This window comes from Oncorhynchus mykiss, chromosome 6 (assembly GCF_013265735.2).
Source record: "Oncorhynchus mykiss isolate Arlee chromosome 6, USDA_OmykA_1.1, whole genome shotgun sequence".
Taxonomy (NCBI): domain Eukaryota; kingdom Metazoa; phylum Chordata; class Actinopteri; order Salmoniformes; family Salmonidae; genus Oncorhynchus; species Oncorhynchus mykiss.
The window spans coordinates 24,164,368-24,187,351 of NC_048570.1; the positions used below are offsets into that span (position 1 = coordinate 24,164,368).

The window sequence follows — 22,984 nt, forward strand, 5'->3', positions numbered from 1 at the left end:
ATGTGACTCTACAAACTTGTTTGTTTTGGTTGTGTTTCAGATTTTTTTGTGCCCATGTACACCATGTATAGTGTAATTTTGGAATCACTTTAATTGTAAATTACAATAGAATGTTTCTAAACACTTCTATACTGAACAAAAATATAAACGCAACATGTAAAGCGTTGGTCCCATATTTCATGAGCTGAAATAAAAAAGATCCCAGAAATAAAATATTATTTCTCAAATGTGTTTACATCCCTGTTAGTGAGCATTTTATCCTTTGTCAAGATAATCCATCCATCTGACACGTGTGGCATATCAAGAAGCTGATTAAACGGCATTATCATTACACAGATGCACCTTGTGCTTGGGACAATAAAAGGACACTAAAAATGTGCAGCTGTGTCACAACACAATGCCACAAATGTCTCAAGTTTTGAGGGAGCATGCAATTGGCATGCTGACTGCATGGAATGTCCACCATAGCATTCTACTGGCAGCTGTCAAACCCAGATTCGTTTGCTGGACTGCCAGATGATGAAGTGTGATTCATTACTCCAGAGAAAGCGTTTCCACTGCTCCAGAGTCCAATGGCGGCGAGCTTTACACCACTCCAGCCAACGCTTGGCATTGCGCATGGGGATGTTAGGCTTGTGTGCAGCTGCTCGGCCATGGAAACCAATTTCATGAAGATTCTGATGAACAGTTCTTGTGCTGATGTTGTTTCCAGAGGTAGTTTGGAACTCGGTAGTGAGTGTTTACACGCTTTAGCACCCGGTTGTCCCATTCTGTGAGCTTGTGTGGCCTACCACTTCGCGAATGAGCCGTTGTTGCTCCTAGATGTTTCCACTTCACAATAACAGCACTTTCATTTGACTGGGGCATATAGTATATAAGTGAATTTGGCCCAATACTTTTGGTCCCCTTAAACAGAGGAATTATGTACAAAAAGTGCTGTAATTTCTAAACTCAAATTAAAGCTGACAGTCTAAACGTTAACCCAATAGTCATTGTATCATTTCAAATCCAAAGTGCTGGAGTACAGAACCTAAACAACAACAATGTTGTCACTGTCCCAATAGTTTTGGAGCTCACTGTATGATGAAATATGAATTACTAGTGCTATGGGAGACTCCTGAATTCGGGATAACTGTCTTCTATTGGAGTTATAGTCTTTAGCCTACACTGGTGCACACTGAGTATTGTATTTTCAGTACAGTACAATTATAATTACATGTAGCTAGTATACTATGAATAGATGGAGGGTGCTTATTATTCCTAAAATAAAGTAAACAAATCAACTTTAGATGCATAACTGTTCCAAGTGCAAAGAAATATATATTTTTCCAAGATCAACTATTGAGGGGAAAAAAGTCTCTAGGGCATTCTCAAGCAGATTATTGGAAGTTCTAGAGGCTATATTGATTTATATGTATTGACATTCTAGACAAAGTTCCCCAAGGGGACACAATGCAGTAAAACTACGTTAATGCGTTTCTATTCAAATATTTCAATCATTTTATTATTCATCAGATTAAAATCAACGTGGTAATATTCCATCTAACAGATTGCGCTGCAATGTGTGATCTTTGCTTCAGATCTATCGTCTGTTAGGCATCCATATTAACTGGGAAACCATCTGCAGTGAAAACCCACACACACATTTTCAACCAGAGAAAAGACATCTCTGGTGTGACTCCTACTCCCTTTCACATTGACTAATGTCTCTCAGACGGATAGACAAAACAGTATGTGAGAGTCAGAAAGGTATTGAGGGCTATTCCATTTCTTAGTCAGTTAAATTCACCTTGAGACAGTAGTAACAAACCCCGACGGTGTGTTTGCCTTCATTATTAATGAGACGTCTGGAAAGTGAAGCCGCTCGGTGCTCCCTTCAGGATGGACAGCTCAGAGTCAGGGGCAGGGCCGGCTGAGTCTGGGGGACCGCAATTCTGCCCATTTTGCCATGGGGTGGAGATAAATTGTTTCAGTTTTAAAGCAAATATACTGCAATTCTACACATTTGCCATGTTAATGATGTCTGAGAGTGACAAACAAAATCAATGAGGGCCCCCTGGAGGTCAGGCCCCCAGGGCACCTGCCCTGCGTGCCTGGTCGCTACTCAGTCATGATTACTACAAGTTTTGATAGCTGGCTGGACTAACTTACCAATCTAAAAAATTGTTAGCTGACATGGCTAATTGAGTGACTCAGGTGACTAACATAATAAAAATTGCTGATGCACTACCAAATTTCGAACTTGCACCTTGTGTATTCTACAATTCTAACTCTAATCAGTACTTTGAGACCCTGACTGAGATCCTAAAAATACAGACAGACATACATACATACATAGTACCAGTCAAAAGTTGAGACACCTACTCATTCAAGGGTTTTTCTTTATTTTTACTATTTTCTAGATTGCATTAAATATATTTTGATTTGTTTAACACTTTTTTGCTTACTACATGATTCCATATGTGTTATTTCATAGTTTTGATGTCTAGTGGTTAGAGCATTGGGCCAGTAACCGAAAGATTGGTGGATCGAATCCTTGAGCTGACAAGGTAAAAATCTGTTGTTCTGCCCCTGAACATGGCAGTTAACACACTGTTCCTAGGCCGTCATTGTAAATAACAACTGGTTCTTAACTGACTTGCCTAATTAAATAAAAGGTGAATAAAAAAAATGTTTAAAAAAATCTACAATGTAGAAAATAGTAGAATAAAGAAAAACCCTGGAATGATTGGTGCCCAAACTTTTGACTGGTACTGTATTTACATATGTATTTACATTGGGGCCCCAAGCAACCACTTGTGTCGCTTATGCCTGGAGCCGGTCCTGGTCAGGGGGGCTCTGCCAAGAACACCTGGTCAATATTATTCACCTCACAGGCTGCGGCAGGATGTTTCTCCTGCTGAACACTCACAGAACTTGGAGTGGGACCAAGAACAGCTTACAGGTGAAAGTGAGAAAGATGGAAAGAGAAAAGAAAAGCAGAGAGTGCAAGACAGACAGAGAAAGAGAGAGAGCGAGAGAGAGATTCACATTGATATTCTGCAGAGTGGCCATGCGGCAAACAATCAAAATAAGTGATTGTAGTACCGTGGGAGAAGTCTGTGTGTGTGTTGGACTGTGAACCCCCGGGTTGTCTTCCAGACGTGTCTTGTATCGTCCCTCCCCTGGCTTGTTGCAGTCATCCCCCTCTCATTTTCATTAGTACTTGGGAAAGCCTATAAGGGTTTGAGTAAAGTCTTCACAGTTCACATACCAAAGACCTGGGGACAGACAGTCTGCACAAGACTGCACAAATATTCTAACCTCTGGAGCTAGGACAGAAAACATGCAGAAATAAAAACCCCAAACACTCTCCTAAACTAGTTAATATGAAATTGCCAAACAACAATTTCTGTTTGTCTTTAGTTGAGAGCTGATGTAAACGTCTGGCAGCATCATCCACTTATTTCCACAATGATTCAAAACAGCACCAATGTAAACTTGAAGCCAGTATGTTCTTACATCTATTTAATCATTAAAGCCTCAAACTGAGCTCTACTTGTTCACTTCAATTGTTTTGAGGGCACACCGAGAGTCAACCCAGGTGGTCACAGCTTCTGACACCCAGAAGGTGGTGATAGATTAAACCAGGCAGCAGAGTGGGAGACCCTAATGGAGTTGTTTAGAGAGAGAGAGGAGAGACCGAGAGTCTGATCTGAGTGACCTCCCAGAGGGATTCACCGGCAGAGAGCAGTTTTAAAAGCTGTAGCCTCGATGAATGAGAAAGATATCCGCCTCAGAAGTTAAAAGTAGTGACTCATTGAATTAGAGGTTGAGAGGAGGGAGAGATGCCCTGGGTGTCTGACTGCGCTGTTGCGAGTGCCAGGTTGCCAACCCAGAGCAGCTGGCTTACCATAATCAGGGAGGGAGAGGCCACATCTCAGACTCTGTCTCCTCCTCACAGGACCAAGTCCAGAACTACACACACTACAGCCCCATGGTCCAGGAAATAACAGAGACAAAGGGTCACTTTCACCCCAGGAGCTGGAGCAGGACCTCGTCTGGACAACGAGCAGTTGGCTACTACCCCTCCAAGCTGCTAGAGAGTGGAACAGTACCACAGAGCTACATTCCCATTCCAGAACCATGAAATGGTGATGAAGTCCAGTGAGGGGAATGGAGATCAGGAGTGTATGACTGTGTGTACTTGGTTGATACTGAAATAATCAGTCTTTATAAACAGTATTTATTATCCATATGCATAAATGCTGTATAGCCCCCTCAAGTTAGAATGTGATCCTGCAAACCAATGATTCTCAAACAGTCGGTCGCTGCCCATATTTGGGTCGCATGAGGTTTCGAGTGGGTCACAGGCATCTGAGTAAATTTTTACAACTTTCTTAATTGAAAATGACTCCAGTCTGAACTTAGATGACTTCAAATCAAATCAAAGTCACGTGCGCCGTATACAACAGGTAGACCTTACAGTGAAATGCTTACTTACAGGCTCTAACCAATGGTGTGAAAAGGTATATGTGTATATGTGTGTGTAGGTAAGTAAAGAAATAAAACAGTAAAAGGACATAAAAAAAGAGTAGCAAGGCTGTATACAGACACCTGTTAGTCAGGCTTATTGAGGTAGTATGCACATATAGATATCGTTAAAGTGACTATGCATATATGATGAACAGAGTAGCAGAAGCGTAAAAAGAAGGGTTGGCGGGTGGTGGGACACAATGCAGATAGCCCAGTTAGCCAATGTGCGGGGGCACTAGTTGGTTGGGCCAATTTAGGTAGTATGTACATGAATGTATAGTTAAAGTGACTATGCATATAAGATAAACAGAGAGTAGCAGCAGCATAAAAGAGGGGTTGGGGGGAGGCACACAATGCAAATAGTCCGGGTAACCATCTGGTTACCTGTTCAGGAGTCTTATGGCTTGGAGGTAAAAACTGTTGAGAAGCCTTTTTGTCCTAGACTTGGCACTACGGTACCGCTTGCCATGTGGTAGTAGAGAGAACAGTCTATGACTGGGGTGACTGGAGTCTGACCATTTTTAGGGCCTTCCTGATAGAGATCATGGATGGCAGGAAGCTTGGCCCCAGTGATGTACTGGGCCGTACGCACTACCCTCTGTTGTGCCTTGTGGTCGGAGGCCGAGTAGATGCCATACCAGGCAGTGTTGCAATGGTACAGCTGTAGAACCTTTTGAGGATTTGAGGACCCATGTCAAATCTCCTGATGGGGAATAGGCTTTGTTGTGCCCTCCTCACAACTGTCTTAGTGTGTTTGGACCATTCTAGTTTGTTGGTGATGTGGACACCAAGGAACTTGAAGCTCTCAATCTGCTCCACTACAGCCCTGTCGATGAGAATGGGTGTGTGCTCGGTCCTCCTTTTCCTGTAGTCCAATCTTCTCCTTTGTCTTGATCACCTTGAGGGAGAGGTTGTTGTCCTGGCAACACATGGCCAACTCTCTGACCTCCTCCATATAGGCTGTTTCATCGTTGTCGGTGATCAGGCCTACCACTGTTGTGTCATCGGCAAATTTGATGGTGTTGTGGTCATGCAGTCATGAGTGAAGAGAGAGTACAGGAGGGGATTGAGCACACATCCCTGAGGGGGCCCCGTGTTAAGGGTCAGCGTGGCGGATGTGTTGTTACCTACACTTACCACCTGGGGGACGGCCCGTCAGGAAGTCCAGGATCCAGTTGCAGAGGGAGGTGTTTAGTCCCAGGGTCCTTAGCTTAGTGATGAGCTTTGAGGGCACTATGGTGTTGAACGCTGAGCTGTAGTCAATGAACAGCATTCTCTCATAGGTGTTCCTTTTGTCCAGGTGGAAAAGGGCAGTGTTGAGTGCCCACACACACCCACACGCAGATTGTATTTTGGCAATGCCTTTTCACGATGCGAATATTGGATCGTGACTGAGACAACGTGGTTCAATATGGGTCCTGAGGCAAAACCAGTTGAGAACCACAGCTGTAAATTGTATTAAAACTGGCAGTACTTTCCATTGATGTGATCTACACAAGGCAATGTCAAAAGAACAAACTAAAGTTCTGAAGGAACTTTAGCTGACTTCTAGTCAGAGTGAACAGGGGAGGGTGGAAAAGGAAAAAAGAGAATAGGGATAAAGAGAGAAACAGAGAGCGAGAGGGCAGGTCTGAGCTGTGCACATGCACCTTTACTCTCAGGCTCTCCCTATGAGTCCTCAGCTCCTCCAAGCACCCTTCTTATAGCCTTTTGCTTTGTATGCTAAAAGATAATGGGTGTGCCTTAACTAAAACTGCTTTCAAATACGAGTAAAAGTGCTTTCGTGAGTTCATTTGGGAGCATACTGTAGCTTGTGATTCATTAAATCTACTCATCTCTGGATGTAATGACTGTAAATCATGACACCAGTGTTAAAATGAAGGTAGGGACATTCTCTCTCTCACTCAACAATCTTAACACTGACATGGTCTTATCTAACCAGTGTATAGAATATCTGCTCAAAATAACCCCACTGTGTCAATCAACAACACGCCTGCCTTGACAGGGAGGGCATCACACACACCAACCCCAGTAACGTTTTCATTTCACACAGTGATGCCTGACGGCCAACTCATACCTGGCCTGTAGCACGTACATAGCAGGAATCCTTCACAGAACTCCCGCCCACACATCACTGAAACGACCCCCCCCCCCCACACACACACACACGTAAAAAAAAAAAAAAACATTTCCCCCCCCCAACACACCTGCAGTACACACACTCAGCAAGATGCTGTCGACAGCAATAGAACCAAGACCGCAGTTACTGCCGGTTGTCATCTACACATGAAAATGGAAAGTGATGGCTTTCATTTTCTGTCTCTCTTTTTCCACCACAGGCAGTGTGGTAATCACCAACACGGTTTTAATTAGTCAACGAGGAGCGTGAGCACAGAGAAAGCAGGTCAGAGGAGAGCAGGTTCTCACGCCTACAATACCGAAACAAACAGGGAGTAGAAACAATGCACGACACTGGCCATAGCAATGGAATGAAGCCGCTCTGACTACACACTAGAATGTCAGACCAGCAACCCACAATGAAACCTACTGTAAATCTCACTCAGTAGCAGAAAAGTTATTAACTAAAGGCTACAGTGTTTCTGAAGAATATTGTGTTTATAAACAATTTATCTAAAAGGGTACATATACTCAGTGTACAAAATGTCACGCTGGTATAAAGGATTTGGAGACAGGCGCAGGAATACACCCAAAACAAACATGTATACAAAACACTGGGATGTACCCAAACAAAAGAGCAAGGGTAAACCTCGTAGAACACAGTAAAACACAATTCACAAAACATGCAGTACAGGCTGCGACAACACATAAGTACTCACACGACCAACGGACATGTGAACAATAATCGACAGCCCAACGGGGAAACAAAGGGCACATTTATACCCACACAATCAGTGAGGAATTGGAACCAGGTGTGCGTAATGACACAGTTCAGTGCAGCCTAGAAGGCCGGTGACGTTAACCTCCGGAACTGGTAAAGAGAATGAGCAGCAGTACCAGGGGGATCCGTGACACAAAACATTAGGAATAGCTCTCTAATATTGAATTAAACCCCCTTTTGCTCTCAGAACAACCTCGAATCTACGGGGCATGAATTCCACAATGTGACTAAAGAGTTCCACAGGAATGCTGGCCCATGTTGACTCCAACGCTTTCCACAGTTATGTCAAGTTGGCTGGATGTTTTTTGGGTGGTGGACCATTCTTGATACACATCGGAAAATGTTGAGCGTGAAAAACCCACCAGCGTTGCTGTTCTTGACACACTCAAACCGGTGCGCCTGGCACTTACCACCATACCCCCGTTCAAAGGCACTTAAATCGTCACTCTCTGAACGGCACACATACACAATCCATGTCTCAATTGTCTCAAGGCTTAAAAATCCTTCTTTAACCTGTCTCCTCCCCTTCATCTACACTGATTGAAGTGGATTTAACAAGTGACATCAATAAGGGATCATTGCTTTCACCTGGTCAGTCTATGTCATGGAAAGAGCAGGTGTTCCTAATGTTCTATACACTCAGTGGTACAGTATGCACATTCTATAATGTCTTTATAGTCATAGCATAACATGAAGTAGTCACAGGTTCAACATGTTGATTAGTCATAAGCTGCTGTGCAGTTTCACGCGTGTTGATTTCCATGCTATAATAGCATAGCACATTCATGTCTCATGGGATGAAATTACAAACAACAGTGTTTGTGTGTCTTCTGTCATGTTCTGCATATGTAACACTAATGTAGTGTTCCGTGACAGTGTGTGATGCATGTTACTGGCTTCTCTACATTGGCTTTCCATCATCAGGAGAAAGAGAGAAATGGTGGAGATGCAGCACTGAGGTTATGCATGGCAGTGTGAACCCTTTCAGACTGGCAAGTGTCAGGGAGAGTGTTAGGGTATGATAGCGTTGGCTGATAAGCTCCTGTGTTGTACTATGGGAGTTGGTGGAGTGAAAGGGGATCAGTCCACAGCAGTGTTTAGGGTTTCAAACACCCCTCTGGGAAGGTAAATGGATCGATCCACGTTGGATATGAACTAACCCATTTCCAGCTTCCAGACAGGTATTCTTCCACACACACACACACACACACACACACACACACACACACGGATGCACTTATGCAGGCACAAATTGGTAAATATTTTTTTTACACTTCACCACAGACTGGTATCTTCTCTTCACAAGCCAGCACGGAACTGAGATCTGTGTAACCCCTGTGTTTAAAATGGCAGTAGCATGTAGATGTGCCTGGCAGGCTCATAGAGAGAGGGGCCCTGCTGCACAGGCTGTGGTGTGTGCTGCTGCCGCCATGCTTCACTGATTACAGGGAGAAGAAGAGTTAAAATAGAGCTGCTGCTGTCTCATTAGGGTAGTATGGGCTATGGGTTTGGTGTGTGTAGGTCTATGGTCTGGATCCTACCCATTGGCGGTCTGGATTTGCCCAAAGCCACAGGAGACTGTCCAGATCCCGGACAGCGTGAAGAGAGAGAACACACACCACCCAAATGACAGAGCACTCACACTCAACCTGGTACACCATGGACACACAAGCATAACACGACACTGCTGTTTCCAGCCTCTAGCTCCATCCACAGCTGCAGTAGACAGAATCCCCACTGGCATATAAACCATGGTCTTCCCAAGGAAGAATATGAGGCCCTACAGCAGTCTGATTGATTGTGGTTTTGCACCTGTCCTTCACATAGCAAACATCCACTGTAAACAAATGTATTGAAAGCCATAAACAGAGCTGAGGCTACGGTTTCATGTAAATGGTGGCAGTGCATCAATATGGCATTGCCTCTCACCAGGGCCCTATATGAAGACAGATCAATAGGACAGCCATAGCTTGAGGAGCCTATCACAGTTTTTAGGAGGAGGAGAGGGTGTCCAGGATATCGTCCGTCTGCACCTTTTGTGACAGTTTTATCCCAGCCGAGGGGGAAGGTAACACGGAGAATGCCACAATGAGGAGCGATAAACGTCAGGCCCAGCGCCATGGTAATGGCTGACAAACGGTTGGCTGGCTCCTCTCTCTATCTCAGCCACCCAGTCCTAGACACGTGCAGCTCTCTGTTATACTCTATAAGAGGGCACAATGACAGGAAGAGCAAAAAAATAAAAAAATCGCCCACGGCACTTCTTTAGGCAGGTTTGACAGGCAGCCATGCTAAGTTACTGCCTCTGTCACATTCACACCAGCTAATATGATTTCAATCCACATAGCAAAACATTATTGTTAGCCAATCCCGTGTAACCTAAGTGAGGTGATATTTTATGAAAAAGGAATAGACTGCACTAGCTGGTATGGGACACAGTCTTTTCACACCATTTCAACTGGTGGGCGGTGCTATACGTCACAGTGGGCGGTGCTATACGTCACAGTGGGCGGTGCTATACGTCACAGTGGGCGGTGCTATACGTTACAGTGGGCGGTGCTATACGTCACAGTGGGCGGTGCTATACGTCACAGTGGGCGGTGCTATACGTCACAGTGGGCGGTGCTATACGTCACAGTGGGCGGTGCTATACGTTACAGTGGGCGGTGCTATACGTCACAGTGGGCGGTGCTATACGTCACAGTGGGCGGTGCTATACGTCACAGTGGGCGGTGCTATACGTCACAGTGGGCGGTGTTATACGTCACAGTGGGCGGTGCTATACGTCACAGTGGGTGTGGGTTTCAGAGTGCAACTTAAGGATTGTCTGATACGTGTCCACGTTCAACCGAGAACCCTCCTTCTAGGACCTCATTCAGAAATTAATGCTTTATACTTTACAATTGCACTTTCATTTTAATACAATTTTGCTTTATTTGAACTAACGATAGCTAGCTACTAAGTGACCAAAAGGCTGAGAAGCTTTTACCCCCAAGCCATAAGACTCCTGAACAGGTAATGAAATGGCTACCCAGACTATTTGCATTGTGTGTGTGTGTTCCCCGCCAACCTCTCTTTTACGCTGCTGCTACTCTCTGTTTATCATCTATGCATAGTCCCTTTAACTATACATTCATGTACATATTACCTCAATTAGATTGATTAACCGGTGCCCCCGCACATTGACTCTGTACCGGTACCACCTGTATATACTGTTATTTTCACTGTCATTTTAATGTTTATTTTTTTCTTTACTTACTGTATCTATTGTTTACCTAATACCTTTTTTTTACTTAAAAATTGCACTGTTGGTTAGGGCTTGCAAGTAAGCATTTCACTGTAAGGTCTACCTACACCTGTTGTATTCAGCATACGTGACAAATACACTTTGACTTGATTTAAAGTGGCTGGACCAGTTTTCCCAAAAGTGAACGATGTGTAACGTCATGTTTTGCTTGCTAGCCAACCAACAACGTCAATGCCGCTACCAAGACAATCTACTAAGATTACCTGAATAGAATATATGAAACTGATCATGACTAGACTTCATCTATACTGAACAATAATAGAAATGCAACATGTAAAGTGTTGGTCCCATGTTTCATGAGCTGAAATAAAATATCTCAGAAATGTTCAAAATGAACAAAAAGCTTTTTTCTCTCAAATCCCTGTTGGTGAGCATTTCTCCTTTGCCAAGATAATCTATCCACATGACAGGTGGGGCATATCAAGAAGCTGATTAAACAGCATGATCATTACACAGGTGCACCTTGTGTTGGGGACAATAAAAGGCCACTCTAAAAAACACAATGCCACTGACGTCTCAAGTTGAGGGAGCATGCAATTGGCATGCTGACTGCAGGAATGTTCACCAGAGCTGTTGCCAGAGAACTGAATGTTAATTTTGCTACCAACGTTGTTTTATAGAATTTGGCAATACTTGCAACCGGCCTCACAACCGCAGACCACGTGTAACCACGCCAGCCCAGGACCTCCAAATGTGGCTTCTTCACCTGCGGGGTCGTCTGAGACCAGCAACCCGGACAGCTGATGAAACTGTGGGTTTGCACAACCAAAGAACTTTGCTATCAGAAACCGTCTCAGGGAAGCTCATCTGCATGCTCGTTGTCCTCACCAGGGTCTTGACCTGAATGCAGTTTGGCATCGCAACAGACTTCAGTGGGTAAATGCGCTCCTTCGATGGCCAATGGCATGCTGGAGAAGTGTGCTCTTCACAGATGAATCCCTGTTTCAACTGTCCCGGTCAGATAGCAGACAGCGTATATGGCATTGTGTGGGCAAGCGGTTTGCTGATGTCAACGTTGCAGTACCCCATGGTGGTGGTGGGATTACTGTATGGGCAGGCATCAGCTACGGACAACGACCACAATTGCATTTTATCGATGACACTTTGAATGCCCAGAGATACTGTGATGAGATCCTGAGTCCCATTGTCATGCAATTAATCCGCTGCCATCACCTCATTTTTAAGCATGATAATGCACGGCCCCATGTTGCAAGGCTCTGTGAACAATTCCTAGAAGCTGAAAATGTCCCAGTTCTTCCATGGCCTGAAGACTCACCAGACGTCACCCACTGAGCATGTTTGCGATGCTCTGGATCAATGTGTACGACAGTGTGTTCCAGTTCCCGCCAATATCCAGCAACTTCGTACAGCCATTGTAGAGGAGTGGGACAACATTCCACAATCAACAGCCTGATAAACTCTATGCGAAGGAGATGTCGATCTGCATGAGGCAAATGGTGGTCTCAGACTGACTGGTTTTCTGATCTAAGCCCCTACTTTTTTTTTAAAGGTATCTGTGACCAACAGATGCATATCTGTATTCCCAGTCATGTGAAAGCCATAGATTAGAGCCTAATGAATGTATTTAAATTGACTGATTTTATTATATGAACTGTAACTCAGTAAAATCTTTGAAATGGTTGCATTATGCATTTATATTTTTGTTCAGTGCAATTCACTGTGATTGGTTAGTCAACATGCAATAATACCTGTATACTGTCACTCACTTGAGTTATTTGCATTGCTGGCTTCATTAAAAACTGTTAATCTGATGGATTTTGGATGTCCTTGGTTTTATTGATTTTTTCAAGGGCCTATACGTGAGGCCAACTGTACCATATTATCCTGGAGGCATACTTATACACCCAGTCTAATTACTTTGCGTGTATGATATCTCTTAACTTTAAACAATGCGAAATTTGGATACAATATAATTTGTTTCAATTCTGTGGCTGAATGAAATAGCAAACGTAATGTGAATTCAGTGATTACATTTGTTCACTTCATCTTTGTGGCTTCCTGATGAAACAGTAACACCCATTAGCCTGCTGTAGATCGGCTTAGCCAACCTGTACTCTATGGGTAGAATAGATTCCAAGATCCGGACAGCAGCTCGTTCTCGGCACTGTGACATCGCCCGCATGCATGCATACTCTCCCTCAACACACTGCGACGGCAGATACATCTAAAACTCAGATAAGAACGCTTTGATAATCTTAGACAAACACACTCATAACAGACGCAAACGTGTCCAATAAACAGATGCAACAGAGGTAGGCGTATGAACACCTCAGTGGAATACATTTGGAAGCTCAATGACCAAACAACCTAAAGGATGAATGAAAAGCCTAGTACGATACGGTTGATTTTTGCTGGGATTGTAACCTTAGGTTGATGTACTGAATATCTCTATCCTCTATTTCTAAGAATATCTCTATCCTCTATTTCTAATAATATCTCTATCTACTAACTAGGTGGAGTGAAATGTCGCTTTGCTCATCATAAATGATTGATAGGTTTGTCACCACTGTGAGTACAATAAGATGAACCATGAAAATACCACATCAAAACCAAACATGAAAATGATTTATTGTTCACAATTTTTATTTTTTTTACAGAAAATATAATTTGTCCTTTTTTTATGGCGATGGAGAGAGTGGCGATTACAGCAGTTGCTCACTTGACAAATGCTCCGCTGTCTCAGCAAGGTCATGATATTAAAACTGTAGCATAGAAGAGGAGGAAATAGAAGTGGAACTGACAGCGTTTTCGAAACATGAAATCGTATTAAAATCCATTCATATACACCCCCAGGAAGAACATGACACTTTTTAAAAACATTTTCTGACAAGCGAGCCCTTTTTCACAAACTCCTAGAATGTTTGGGAATAATGTAGATTAAGGCATTTGTGAAAATTCTATAGGGATATAGAGTTGGAAAATGGCTATGTGTTTGGACAATTTATAGACCCAGCAACAAATAAAACCTAAACATGTCTTGTCCAGGCCCGGAGTCTACACAGACCGGTGCGCCATAGCCAATCAGAGCTCAACAGACCTTTATGCAAATAACTATTTGCCAGACGGGCCTGCCATCGTTCACTTTAAACTGGATTTTGTGTTTACAGGCAGTAACAAAAGCGCGACTTTAGATCACTAGAACAAACGCATTCGCCGTGAATGGATTTCTGCAAATATGTAAATACCATGGGAGTCCTCTTAGATTTGGGAACTTCAAAATTGCACTGTTAAACGATGGGGAATAAAATGCTTGTCCCAACCCACATTTTGACAATTGACTGGGAACTTGCCTGCCCGCCCATTTGATCGATGCCAAATACATTTCATTGACAACTAAGTAAATTGCCTCCAGTGTGCTCTGAGTCGTTTGTAAATTCAGAGCGTTTCGCGCTCCGAGTGTTCTGAGTGCGCACTGCACTTTGACACTGGACGCTCTGTCAGAGGAGTAGGGTTGATCCGAGCGTTCCTCCCAAAGGTAGTCAAGCACCCAAGCTAACTAGCTAAAGTTGGCTAGCTTGCTAACTACTTCCAGACACTAATGAGAGAACACCTAACTCTGACCATTTTACTCACCCTAGCAGAGCTGGTTCGGCTATTTACATGTTATCTAGAGCATTAGTGACTAACACTGCTGCTGGCAACAATTTAAAATCCGTCATATTCAGCGGGTGTTGCGCGTCTGTAAATTCATCAGTTATTATGCGCTCTCTGGCACACAGACGAGAGTGATCTGAAAACGGAGTAGATCGGCAGAGTGAATTTACGAAAACAAACGATATGCTGACTGGATTGTTCATGTTCAGTATAGCTAGTTAGCTAGCAAAGCGATTCACATTTCTTGCTAGCTAACCAAATTACACCTGCATCTCTAGCTGTAGCCACAGAAACAAGATATAAGGGGGGAAAGTCGGTCACTCAACCACTCCTCCAATGATATATTTAATTAATGGGACCCCATGAGTCAATACATGTTAGAATCACCTATGACAGTGATTATAGCTGTGAGTCTTTCTGGGTAAGTCAAACCTGGATTGTACAATATTTGCCCGTTTTTTTATTCTTCAAGCTCTGTCATGTTGGTTGTTGATCATTGCTAGACAGCCATTTAAGTGTTGCCAGAGATTTTCAAGACGATTTAAATCAAAACTGTAACAAGGCCACTCAGGAAGATTCAATGTCGTCTTGGTACGTAACTCCAGTGGATATCTGGCCTTGTGTTTAGGTTATTGTCCTGCTGAAAGGTGGATTTGTCTCCCAGTGTATATTGGAAAGCAGATTGAACCAGGTTTTCCTCTAGGACTTTGCATGTGCTTAGCTCTATTCCTTTTCTTCCTAAAATAATGTCCTAGTCCTTGCTGATGACAAGCATACCCATAACATGATGCATCCACCACCATGCTTCAAAATATGAAGAGTGGTACTCAGTGATGTGTTATATTTGCCCAAAACATAATACTTTGTATTCAGGACAAAAAGTTAAGTTCTTTGCCACATTCTTAGCAATATTACTTTAGTGCCTTATTGCAAACAGGATGCATGTTTTGGAATATTTTTATTCTGTACATGCTTCCTTCTTTTCACTCTGTCATTTAGGTTAGTATTGTGGAGTAACAACAATGTTGTTCATCCATCCTCGCAGCAATTTAACTCTTAACTGGTTTCAAATCACCATTGGTCTCCTGAGCAGTTTCTTTTCTCTCCATTAACTAAGTTAGAAAAGATGTAAGATTTTATGTATGTTAAAAAAAATAATGCAAAACATCCACATACAAGCGACAACATACACAAACATCCACAACATCACCCATGCCCAGACCCACCATCTCCAGCGCCCGTATCACTCTCCGCCACATGGCGTTAAACTGCACCATTTTGTCTCTCTCCGTCGCTCACATAATTTCAACATTTAGATAATAAAGCATTTGACCTTTCCATTGTGTTAACGATGGAGGATTGGTTGATTTATAGTTAAGTATATAGGTTTTTTCAAGATGACAAGAAAAGTATTTGTCAAACCCATTGGGTATCTCACTGCACCCTCACATGCCATGTCTTGAAATATGCAGACAGACGGATTAAAATTATATTTACATTGTACTACTTCTGACAGCCAACTTTCTAACTCAGCCCATAACTTCTGGATTTTATAGAATTCCCAGAAGGCATGGATTATTGCGTCATTATTCGTTTTATACTTCCGTTGTGCAGTAGAATTTGTGAATTTTGTGTAAATTCTATACATTAGTTTATACTGGATTAAGAGTACATGAAATTACATAACTGTGATTTCATTAGTTATGTTCCAACATTCCCTCCAATATCAGTTATTTTAAAGTTTTGGTTCCAGTAGCTTATATTTTTCTCAAAGAGTTTCAGTTGGAAAGGCTCTCTGCAATGTTTTATATATAAATATATATCTTACCTACCATATGAATATCTTTTCTGAATCAAATAGGGTTCCCTCAAGATTACTCCGATGTCCAAAATATTCAAATCAAAATGTCATAATATGAAACTTAAGTTGCATGTATTTGAAAATATCTACAATGGTCAGTCAAATTGCTTTTTAAATCTGTCATGGGAATAAATTAATTTCCTTTTACCAAAGGAATGTTCAATGTCTTCTTTAAAAAAAATGTTACCCATCTACCAGTAGGTGTCCTTCTTTGCAAGGCATTGGACAACCTCCCTGGTCTTTGTCGTTTAATCTGTGCGTGAAAGTCACTGCTCGACTGAGGGACCTTTACAGATAATTGTGTGTGGGGGGTCCAGAGATGGGGTAGTCATTCAAAAATCTTGTTTGTTAGAGTTAGTCCATGCAAATTATTGTCTGACTTGTTAAGCACATTTGTACTCCTGAAGTTATTTAGGCTTGCCATAACAAAGTGGTTGAATAGTTATTGGCTCAAGACTTTTCAGCTTTTCATTTTTTATTAATTTGTACAAATTTCTAAAAACATAATTCCACTGACTTCATGGAGTTTTGTGTGTAGATCAGTAACACAACACCTAAATGTAATCCATTTTAAATTCAGGCTGTAACACAACAAAATGTGGAAAAAGTCAAGGGGTGTGAATACTTTCTGAAGGCACTGTAAATAATATGTACCGCATGCTGTGGCATGGACTGCACCTTTTACATTGTTCATCTATTCAACCATTGAAATTCATAAATAATAGGAAATAGTTATATCATTGTCTGTGACCCCTGTATGTATCACATGATGATGAACTACACAGTGGTTCTTGAATGGTTCTTACCTGTGTCCTGTCTGAACTGGTGCATGGACTGCAGGTCTATGACGTAAGGGGCAAGCTGGGCATCCACCTGTCCAAGGACCACAGTCCCCCGCGCATCCCCCTTCAGTACGTTCTCTATGTGGTGGCAAGTTGTCACGTTGTAGGGCCGCCAGCGCCCATGTTCATTTAGCCACTCCCACACCACCACCCGGGCCAGGTTCTGAGGGGGGTACCCCAGCCCGTTGACTGACACCGGCACCCCAGAGCCTGGCCGTGCCATTGTCCCACTATGGTAATCGTGGTTCAGCCACTCCTACTACAGCACAAGAAGACCACTGCTACCCAGCAGGTCACCAGAGATGCCCACACATTTCTTCTTTTTTAAAACAACAATTACAACTGTGAGGTCAGCAGTCACTCTGATAGTTCTCAGTCAAATGGTGTTGTTTCCAGGGCACAGGTCCGGTGGAGTCTTCTGGTTCACTCAAGAAACTCACTGTCTTACTGAAGGTGTTTTCTTCACTGCAGTTTTGACTTCTTCTTTGATCAGCGTCTTTTTAAAATGCCAAAAGCAGCTAGGCTCCCTCCTCTTGTTGCGTGATGTGTTTGAAGTGGCTGAAGATGTTGATGCTGATGAGCTTTGCAAAAGTATACAGCCGGAGCAGTCTCAGAAAACCCCAGCAGAATGAACATGGGATATACACTCTAAATCAGACAGGAGACAGGAAAGTACATGTGATACCAACCAGATTGAAAATGCACAATGGTAGAATGGGTCCTGGGTTTATTTTTTAAAATAAATCTCACCATGTCTTTTAACTAAAGGGGAAAAATGGCAACAATAACCATGTTAAATAGATTACCATTTAAATACATTCATAGGATACCATCAACCCTTGCAATGTTATTACCCCATAATAAGCATGCTGCTGCAGGAGCATAAATTCTTTGCGTAGTGATTTCTAGGTAGTATGGTGACAATTTCTCTTGTGAGCATATGTATCACCTGCAGGGTTTCACAAACTCGGTCCTGGGGCCTCATGTGTGGACGTTTTGGTTTTTGCCCTAGCACACATGTCAAACTCATTCCAAGGAGGGTCGAGTGTCTGCAGGTTTTCGCTCCTCTCCTGTACTTGATTGATGAATAAGGAACTCCCCTCACCTGGTTGTCTAGGTCTTAATTCAAGGCAAAACCAAAAGACACAAGGCCCTTCATGGAATGAGTTTGACACCACTCCTCTAGCACTACACAACTGCTTTAAATAATCAACACACAATTCATTTTTCTCTAGCACTACACAACTGCTTTAAATAATCAACACACAATTCATTTTTCTCTAGCACTACACAGCTGCCTTAAATAATCAACTCACTATCCATTTTTTTCTCTAGCACTACACAGCTGCTTTAAATAATCAACTCACTATCAATTTTTTTCTCTAGCACTACACAACTGTTTTAAATAATCAACTCACTATCCAATTTTTCTCTAGCACTACACAGCTGCTTTAAATAATCAACTCGTGTTCAATTGTTTCTCTAGTTCTACACAGCTGATTCAAATAACCAACTCATCATTAAAATTAGATGATCTGAATCAGCTGTGTAGTGCTAGGGCAAAAACCAAAACGTTCACCCCTGGGAGGCCCCAGGACCAAGTTTGGGAAACCCTGATCAAAGGCAAGGTAAGGATGATTGGAGTCAATCATGCCATGGATGTAGCCTACACAAAGCAAAACATAGGCCTGGGGATGAAGATTGTAATACCATGTCTTGGCAATACTGGACAATCATGATCCACACACTGCCCATCGCGTAGAAGGGGTGGGGGTGGTTTGGGATTTAATTACTACAGTTTATTTATTCATAATTTACAATTATGTGCACGATATTCCTCAAAGGTATACAATATGACCGAGATCTCTACACCGACATTTTGCATTCCTGTTCACCTTTCAAGCGTCTGTGTTGAATATAATTATAGCCTAATCCAAAACATAGTACTGAGATCTTAATTCTAAGTAAAACATATATAGGCTATAGACGTTAAAGCACAATTTTCGCCGGACTCGATAAACCATTGTAATAATCGATGTTAATTGTTCTAATCCAGTGGAGTTTGCATTGACATATTCATGCAACATAAACACAGGTGAAAAATCAAATCATAGGTTGTGATCTAGGCTATAACGCAGGCATACTTACAAATGTTGTCTTCAATTATGCAGGACAGACGCGTTATTCAAGCCTGTAATATTTCCTTCCTTAAAATTACAAATAAAAATGCATTTCAGATTATAGATACCCTCATAATCAAGCAGTGCCTCGTGTTATTTCCAATTATTTGCTATGTTTTGTTTTTTGCATCTAGGTTTATCGAAACTCCGACAGTCCGCTATGGATAAACAATAAAACGCATGCCCCAATTACAATCATCCGAACGTTAGAGGTGCAGAACCATTCTTGCTGTAGGACTGTTCTGGTGTTTTCCCCTTTGATGTATTAAATGAATTCGCTTACACACTGAACATGCAAAGTGGTCCAAAATTACGCACAAAGGTCCACGAGCACCTGTAATGCAAATCTCTACCGTCCTCTTGGCTACGCGCGTAATCGCGTAGAGTTGTGGAAAATTCAGAGGATGTTGCGTCGCTGAAGTGAAAATGAGACGACGGTGAACAGTCTATTCTAAAAACAGCAACATATTGGTAACATGGAAATGAATTAAATAAACTATATCAGCCTATTTATTCAACACATTTTTAAAATCATTGCATGAAATGGGTCATCTTCAACGCTTTGATCTGAGGGCTTCCCGTGAATTTCATTAGGCTATATTCGGTAGACCCAAGCCGACAATGGGAGAAAAGCCTACGCGGTGTGCACATAACAGCACACTGGACTGTTGCTCCACAACCCTCAGTAGCATCGTTGTGGGAAGCGACAAAAGAGACAAGATAGGATATAGGCTATAGAGAGATAGGCCTAACAGAAAGACCAGTCTAGCGGCAGCGGATACTTCTACGTATGACTTGAGTTATGAATTTGACATTATTATAGTGTAGCGAACCGTGTCTAGGTAAGCCTGTTACGACCTCCCCTCAATGCTTATTGAAGCAGCCGTTTGCAAAGATTGCTACATTGGTGGGATGGGGCCATCAGAGAGGTGTGCACACGTGAGTGAATTTGTATAGTGCAGTGTGAGGGACTTGGTCTAGGCCAAATCCCAAATTGAGCCCTATGTACTTGTAGAGATTTGACTGTGTCCCAGAGTGCTGAAATAGGATCAGTTTTGCCTTTAAGGTCATAATTAATAAGGTTAGGCAATATGGACAGGAGGGGACCTGATCCTAGATCTGAATGAATGAAATATTCTTATTAAATACATTTTTCTTTACATAGTTGAATCACACAAAAATTATCAATGGAAATCAAATGTATCAACCCATGGAGGTCTGGATTTGGAGTCACACTCAAAATTAAAGTGGAAAACCACACTACAGGCTGATCCAACTTTGATGTAATGTCCTTAAAACAAGTCAAAATGGGGCTCAGTAGTGTGTGTGGCCTCCACGTGCCTGTATGACCTCCCTACAACGCCTGGGCATGCTCCTGATGAGGTGGCGGATGGTCTCCTGAGGGATCTCCTCCCAGACCTGGACTAAAGTATCCGCCAACTCCTGGACAGTCTGTGGTGGATGGAGCGAGACATGATGTCCTAGATGTGCTCAATTGGATTCAGGTCTGGGGAACGGGCGGGCCAGTCCATAGCATCAATGCCTTCCTCTTGCAGGAACTGCTGACACATTCCAGCCACATGAGGTCTAGCATTGTCTTGCATTAGGAGGAACCCAGGGCCAACCGCACCAGCATATGGTCTCACAAGGGGTCTGAGGATCTCATCTCGGTACCTAATGGCAGTCAGGCTACCTCTGGCGAGCACATGGAGGCCCCCCAAAGAAATGCCACCCCACACCATGACTGACCCACCGCCAAACCGGTCATGCTGGAGGATGTTTCAGGCAGCAGAACAGCCCTCCATGTGCTATGGACTGGCCCGCCCGGCGTCTCCAGACTCTGTCACATCTGTCACATGTGCTCAGTGTGAACCTGCTTTCATCTGTGAAGAGCACAGGGCGCCAGTGGCGAATTTGCCAATCTTGGTGTTCTCTGGCAAATGCCAAACGTTACATTGTGTTGTTTAAGTGTTCCTTTTATTTTTTTGAGCAGTATATATATATATATACAGGACTACCTCCTGACATAGAGGTCCAGACCTCTTTTATATATATATAAAAGAGGTCTGGACCTCTATGTCAGGAGGTAGTCCTGTACTTGTTCTGTAACTCCATAGTTACATGGTTCAAGCCCTGCTCTGCCTGTATCTCCTCAGTCACTACGCCTATTTGTTCTATCCCTGTATGCTGTATTTAGTCTTTTGATATAAATATTTGGCATTGACAGTCTGTACTGATAGTATAGTGCCATCTTGTGTCTAGATATGGAAATGTAGGCTATAGGTAAGTAATGCAATTATGCCCACAATTTTATTCATCCCATAAGCTGTCTCTCCGCATCTTTCAACCTATGATACAATATGAGTCCCTTCTCTGCCTATAAATAATACATAGAAAATGCAGTAGATCTACTAGATGAGCCAGCCCTTTTCTTTTGTAACATAGATAATGCAAACAGTAAACATGTCGTCATCCTCCACTAATGATATTTTAGGTAATTACTATAAGCTCCCACCTTGGCCCAATCAGTGTAATTTTGCAAATGCCAGATCACTATAACAAGATGCGTAATTCACCCAGGTTTCATCAAATATCGGGCCAGTACTGTCTGAGATATCGCGTGTGACGAACGTACTGACAGATTCACAGTCCCTTCCCAATTTCATCGTGGGGGACAATAAAATACATGAGAATTGAGGTATTTGAGGTACAGTTGAAGTTGGAAGTTTACATACACTTAGGTTGGAGTCATTAAAACTCGTTTTTCAACCACTCCACACATTTCTTGTTAACAAACTATAGTTTTGGCAAGTCGGTTAATAATGAATACTTTTTTTCAACAATTGTTTACAGACAGATTATATCACTTATAATTCACTGTATCACAATTCCAGTTTACATACACTAAGTTGACTGTGCCTTTAAACAGCTTGGAAAATTCCAGAAAATGATGTCATGGCTTTAGAAGCTTCTGATAGGCTAATTGACATAATTTGAGTCAATTGGAGGTGTACCTGTGGATGTATTTCAAGGCCTACCTTCAAACTCAGTGCCTCTTTGCTTATCATGGGAAAATCAAAAGAAATCAGCCAAGACCTCAGAAAAACAATTGTAGACCTCCAAAAGTCTACAAGTATCATTGGGAACAATTTCCAAATGCCTGAAGGTACCACGTTCATCTGTACAAACAATAGTACGCAAGTATAAACAACATGGGATTACGCAGCCATCATACTGCTCAGGAAGGAGACGCGTTCTGTCTCCTAGAGATGAACATACTTTGGTGCGAAAAGCGCAAATCAATCCCAGAACAACAGCAAAGGACCTTGTGAAGATGCTGGAGGAAACGGGTACAAAAGTATCTATATCCACAGTAAAACGAGTCCTATATCGACATAACCTGAAAGGCCCCTCAGCAAGGAAGAAGCCACTGCTCCAAAACCACCATTAAAAAGCCAGACTACAGTTTGCAACTGTACATGGGGACAAATATCGTACTTTTTGGAGAAATATCCTCTAGTCTGATGAAACAAAAATATAACTGTTTGGCCATAATGACCATCGTTATGTTTGGAGGAAAGAGGGGGAGGCTTGCAAGTCGAAGAACACAATCCCAACCCTGAAGCACGGGGGTGGCAGCATCATGTTGTGGGGGTGCTTTGCTGCAGGAGGGACTGGTGCACTTCACAAAATAGATGGCATCATGAGGATGGAAAATTATGTGGATATATTGAAGCAACATCAGTCAGGAAGTTAAAGCTTGGT

General features: G+C 42.5%; 1 protein-coding gene across 4 annotated transcripts in view; it reads right to left on the minus strand.

Moving 5' to 3' along the window:
• dtx1 (deltex 1, E3 ubiquitin ligase) overlaps window positions 1-20,002 on the minus strand; it is a 54,970-nt gene extending 34,968 nt beyond the window's left edge. The window contains exons 1-3 of one of the 4 annotated variants that reach the window (XM_021605794.2): window positions 19,554-20,002; window positions 19,188-19,246; window positions 17,004-17,687 (exon numbers count right to left, since the gene is read on the minus strand). In XM_021605794.2, the coding sequence (XP_021461469.2) occupies window positions 17,004-17,262 (259 nt within the window). In that variant the 5' untranslated portion in view covers window positions 17,263-17,687; window positions 19,188-19,246; window positions 19,554-20,002. Of the gene's footprint in view, window positions 1-17,003; window positions 17,688-17,988; window positions 18,051-19,187 lie in introns of those variants that run through there. The other 3 variants (XM_021605792.2, XM_021605790.2, XM_021605795.2) reach the window with 3 other exon arrangements.
• Window positions 20,003-22,984: the final 2,982 nt, after the last annotated feature.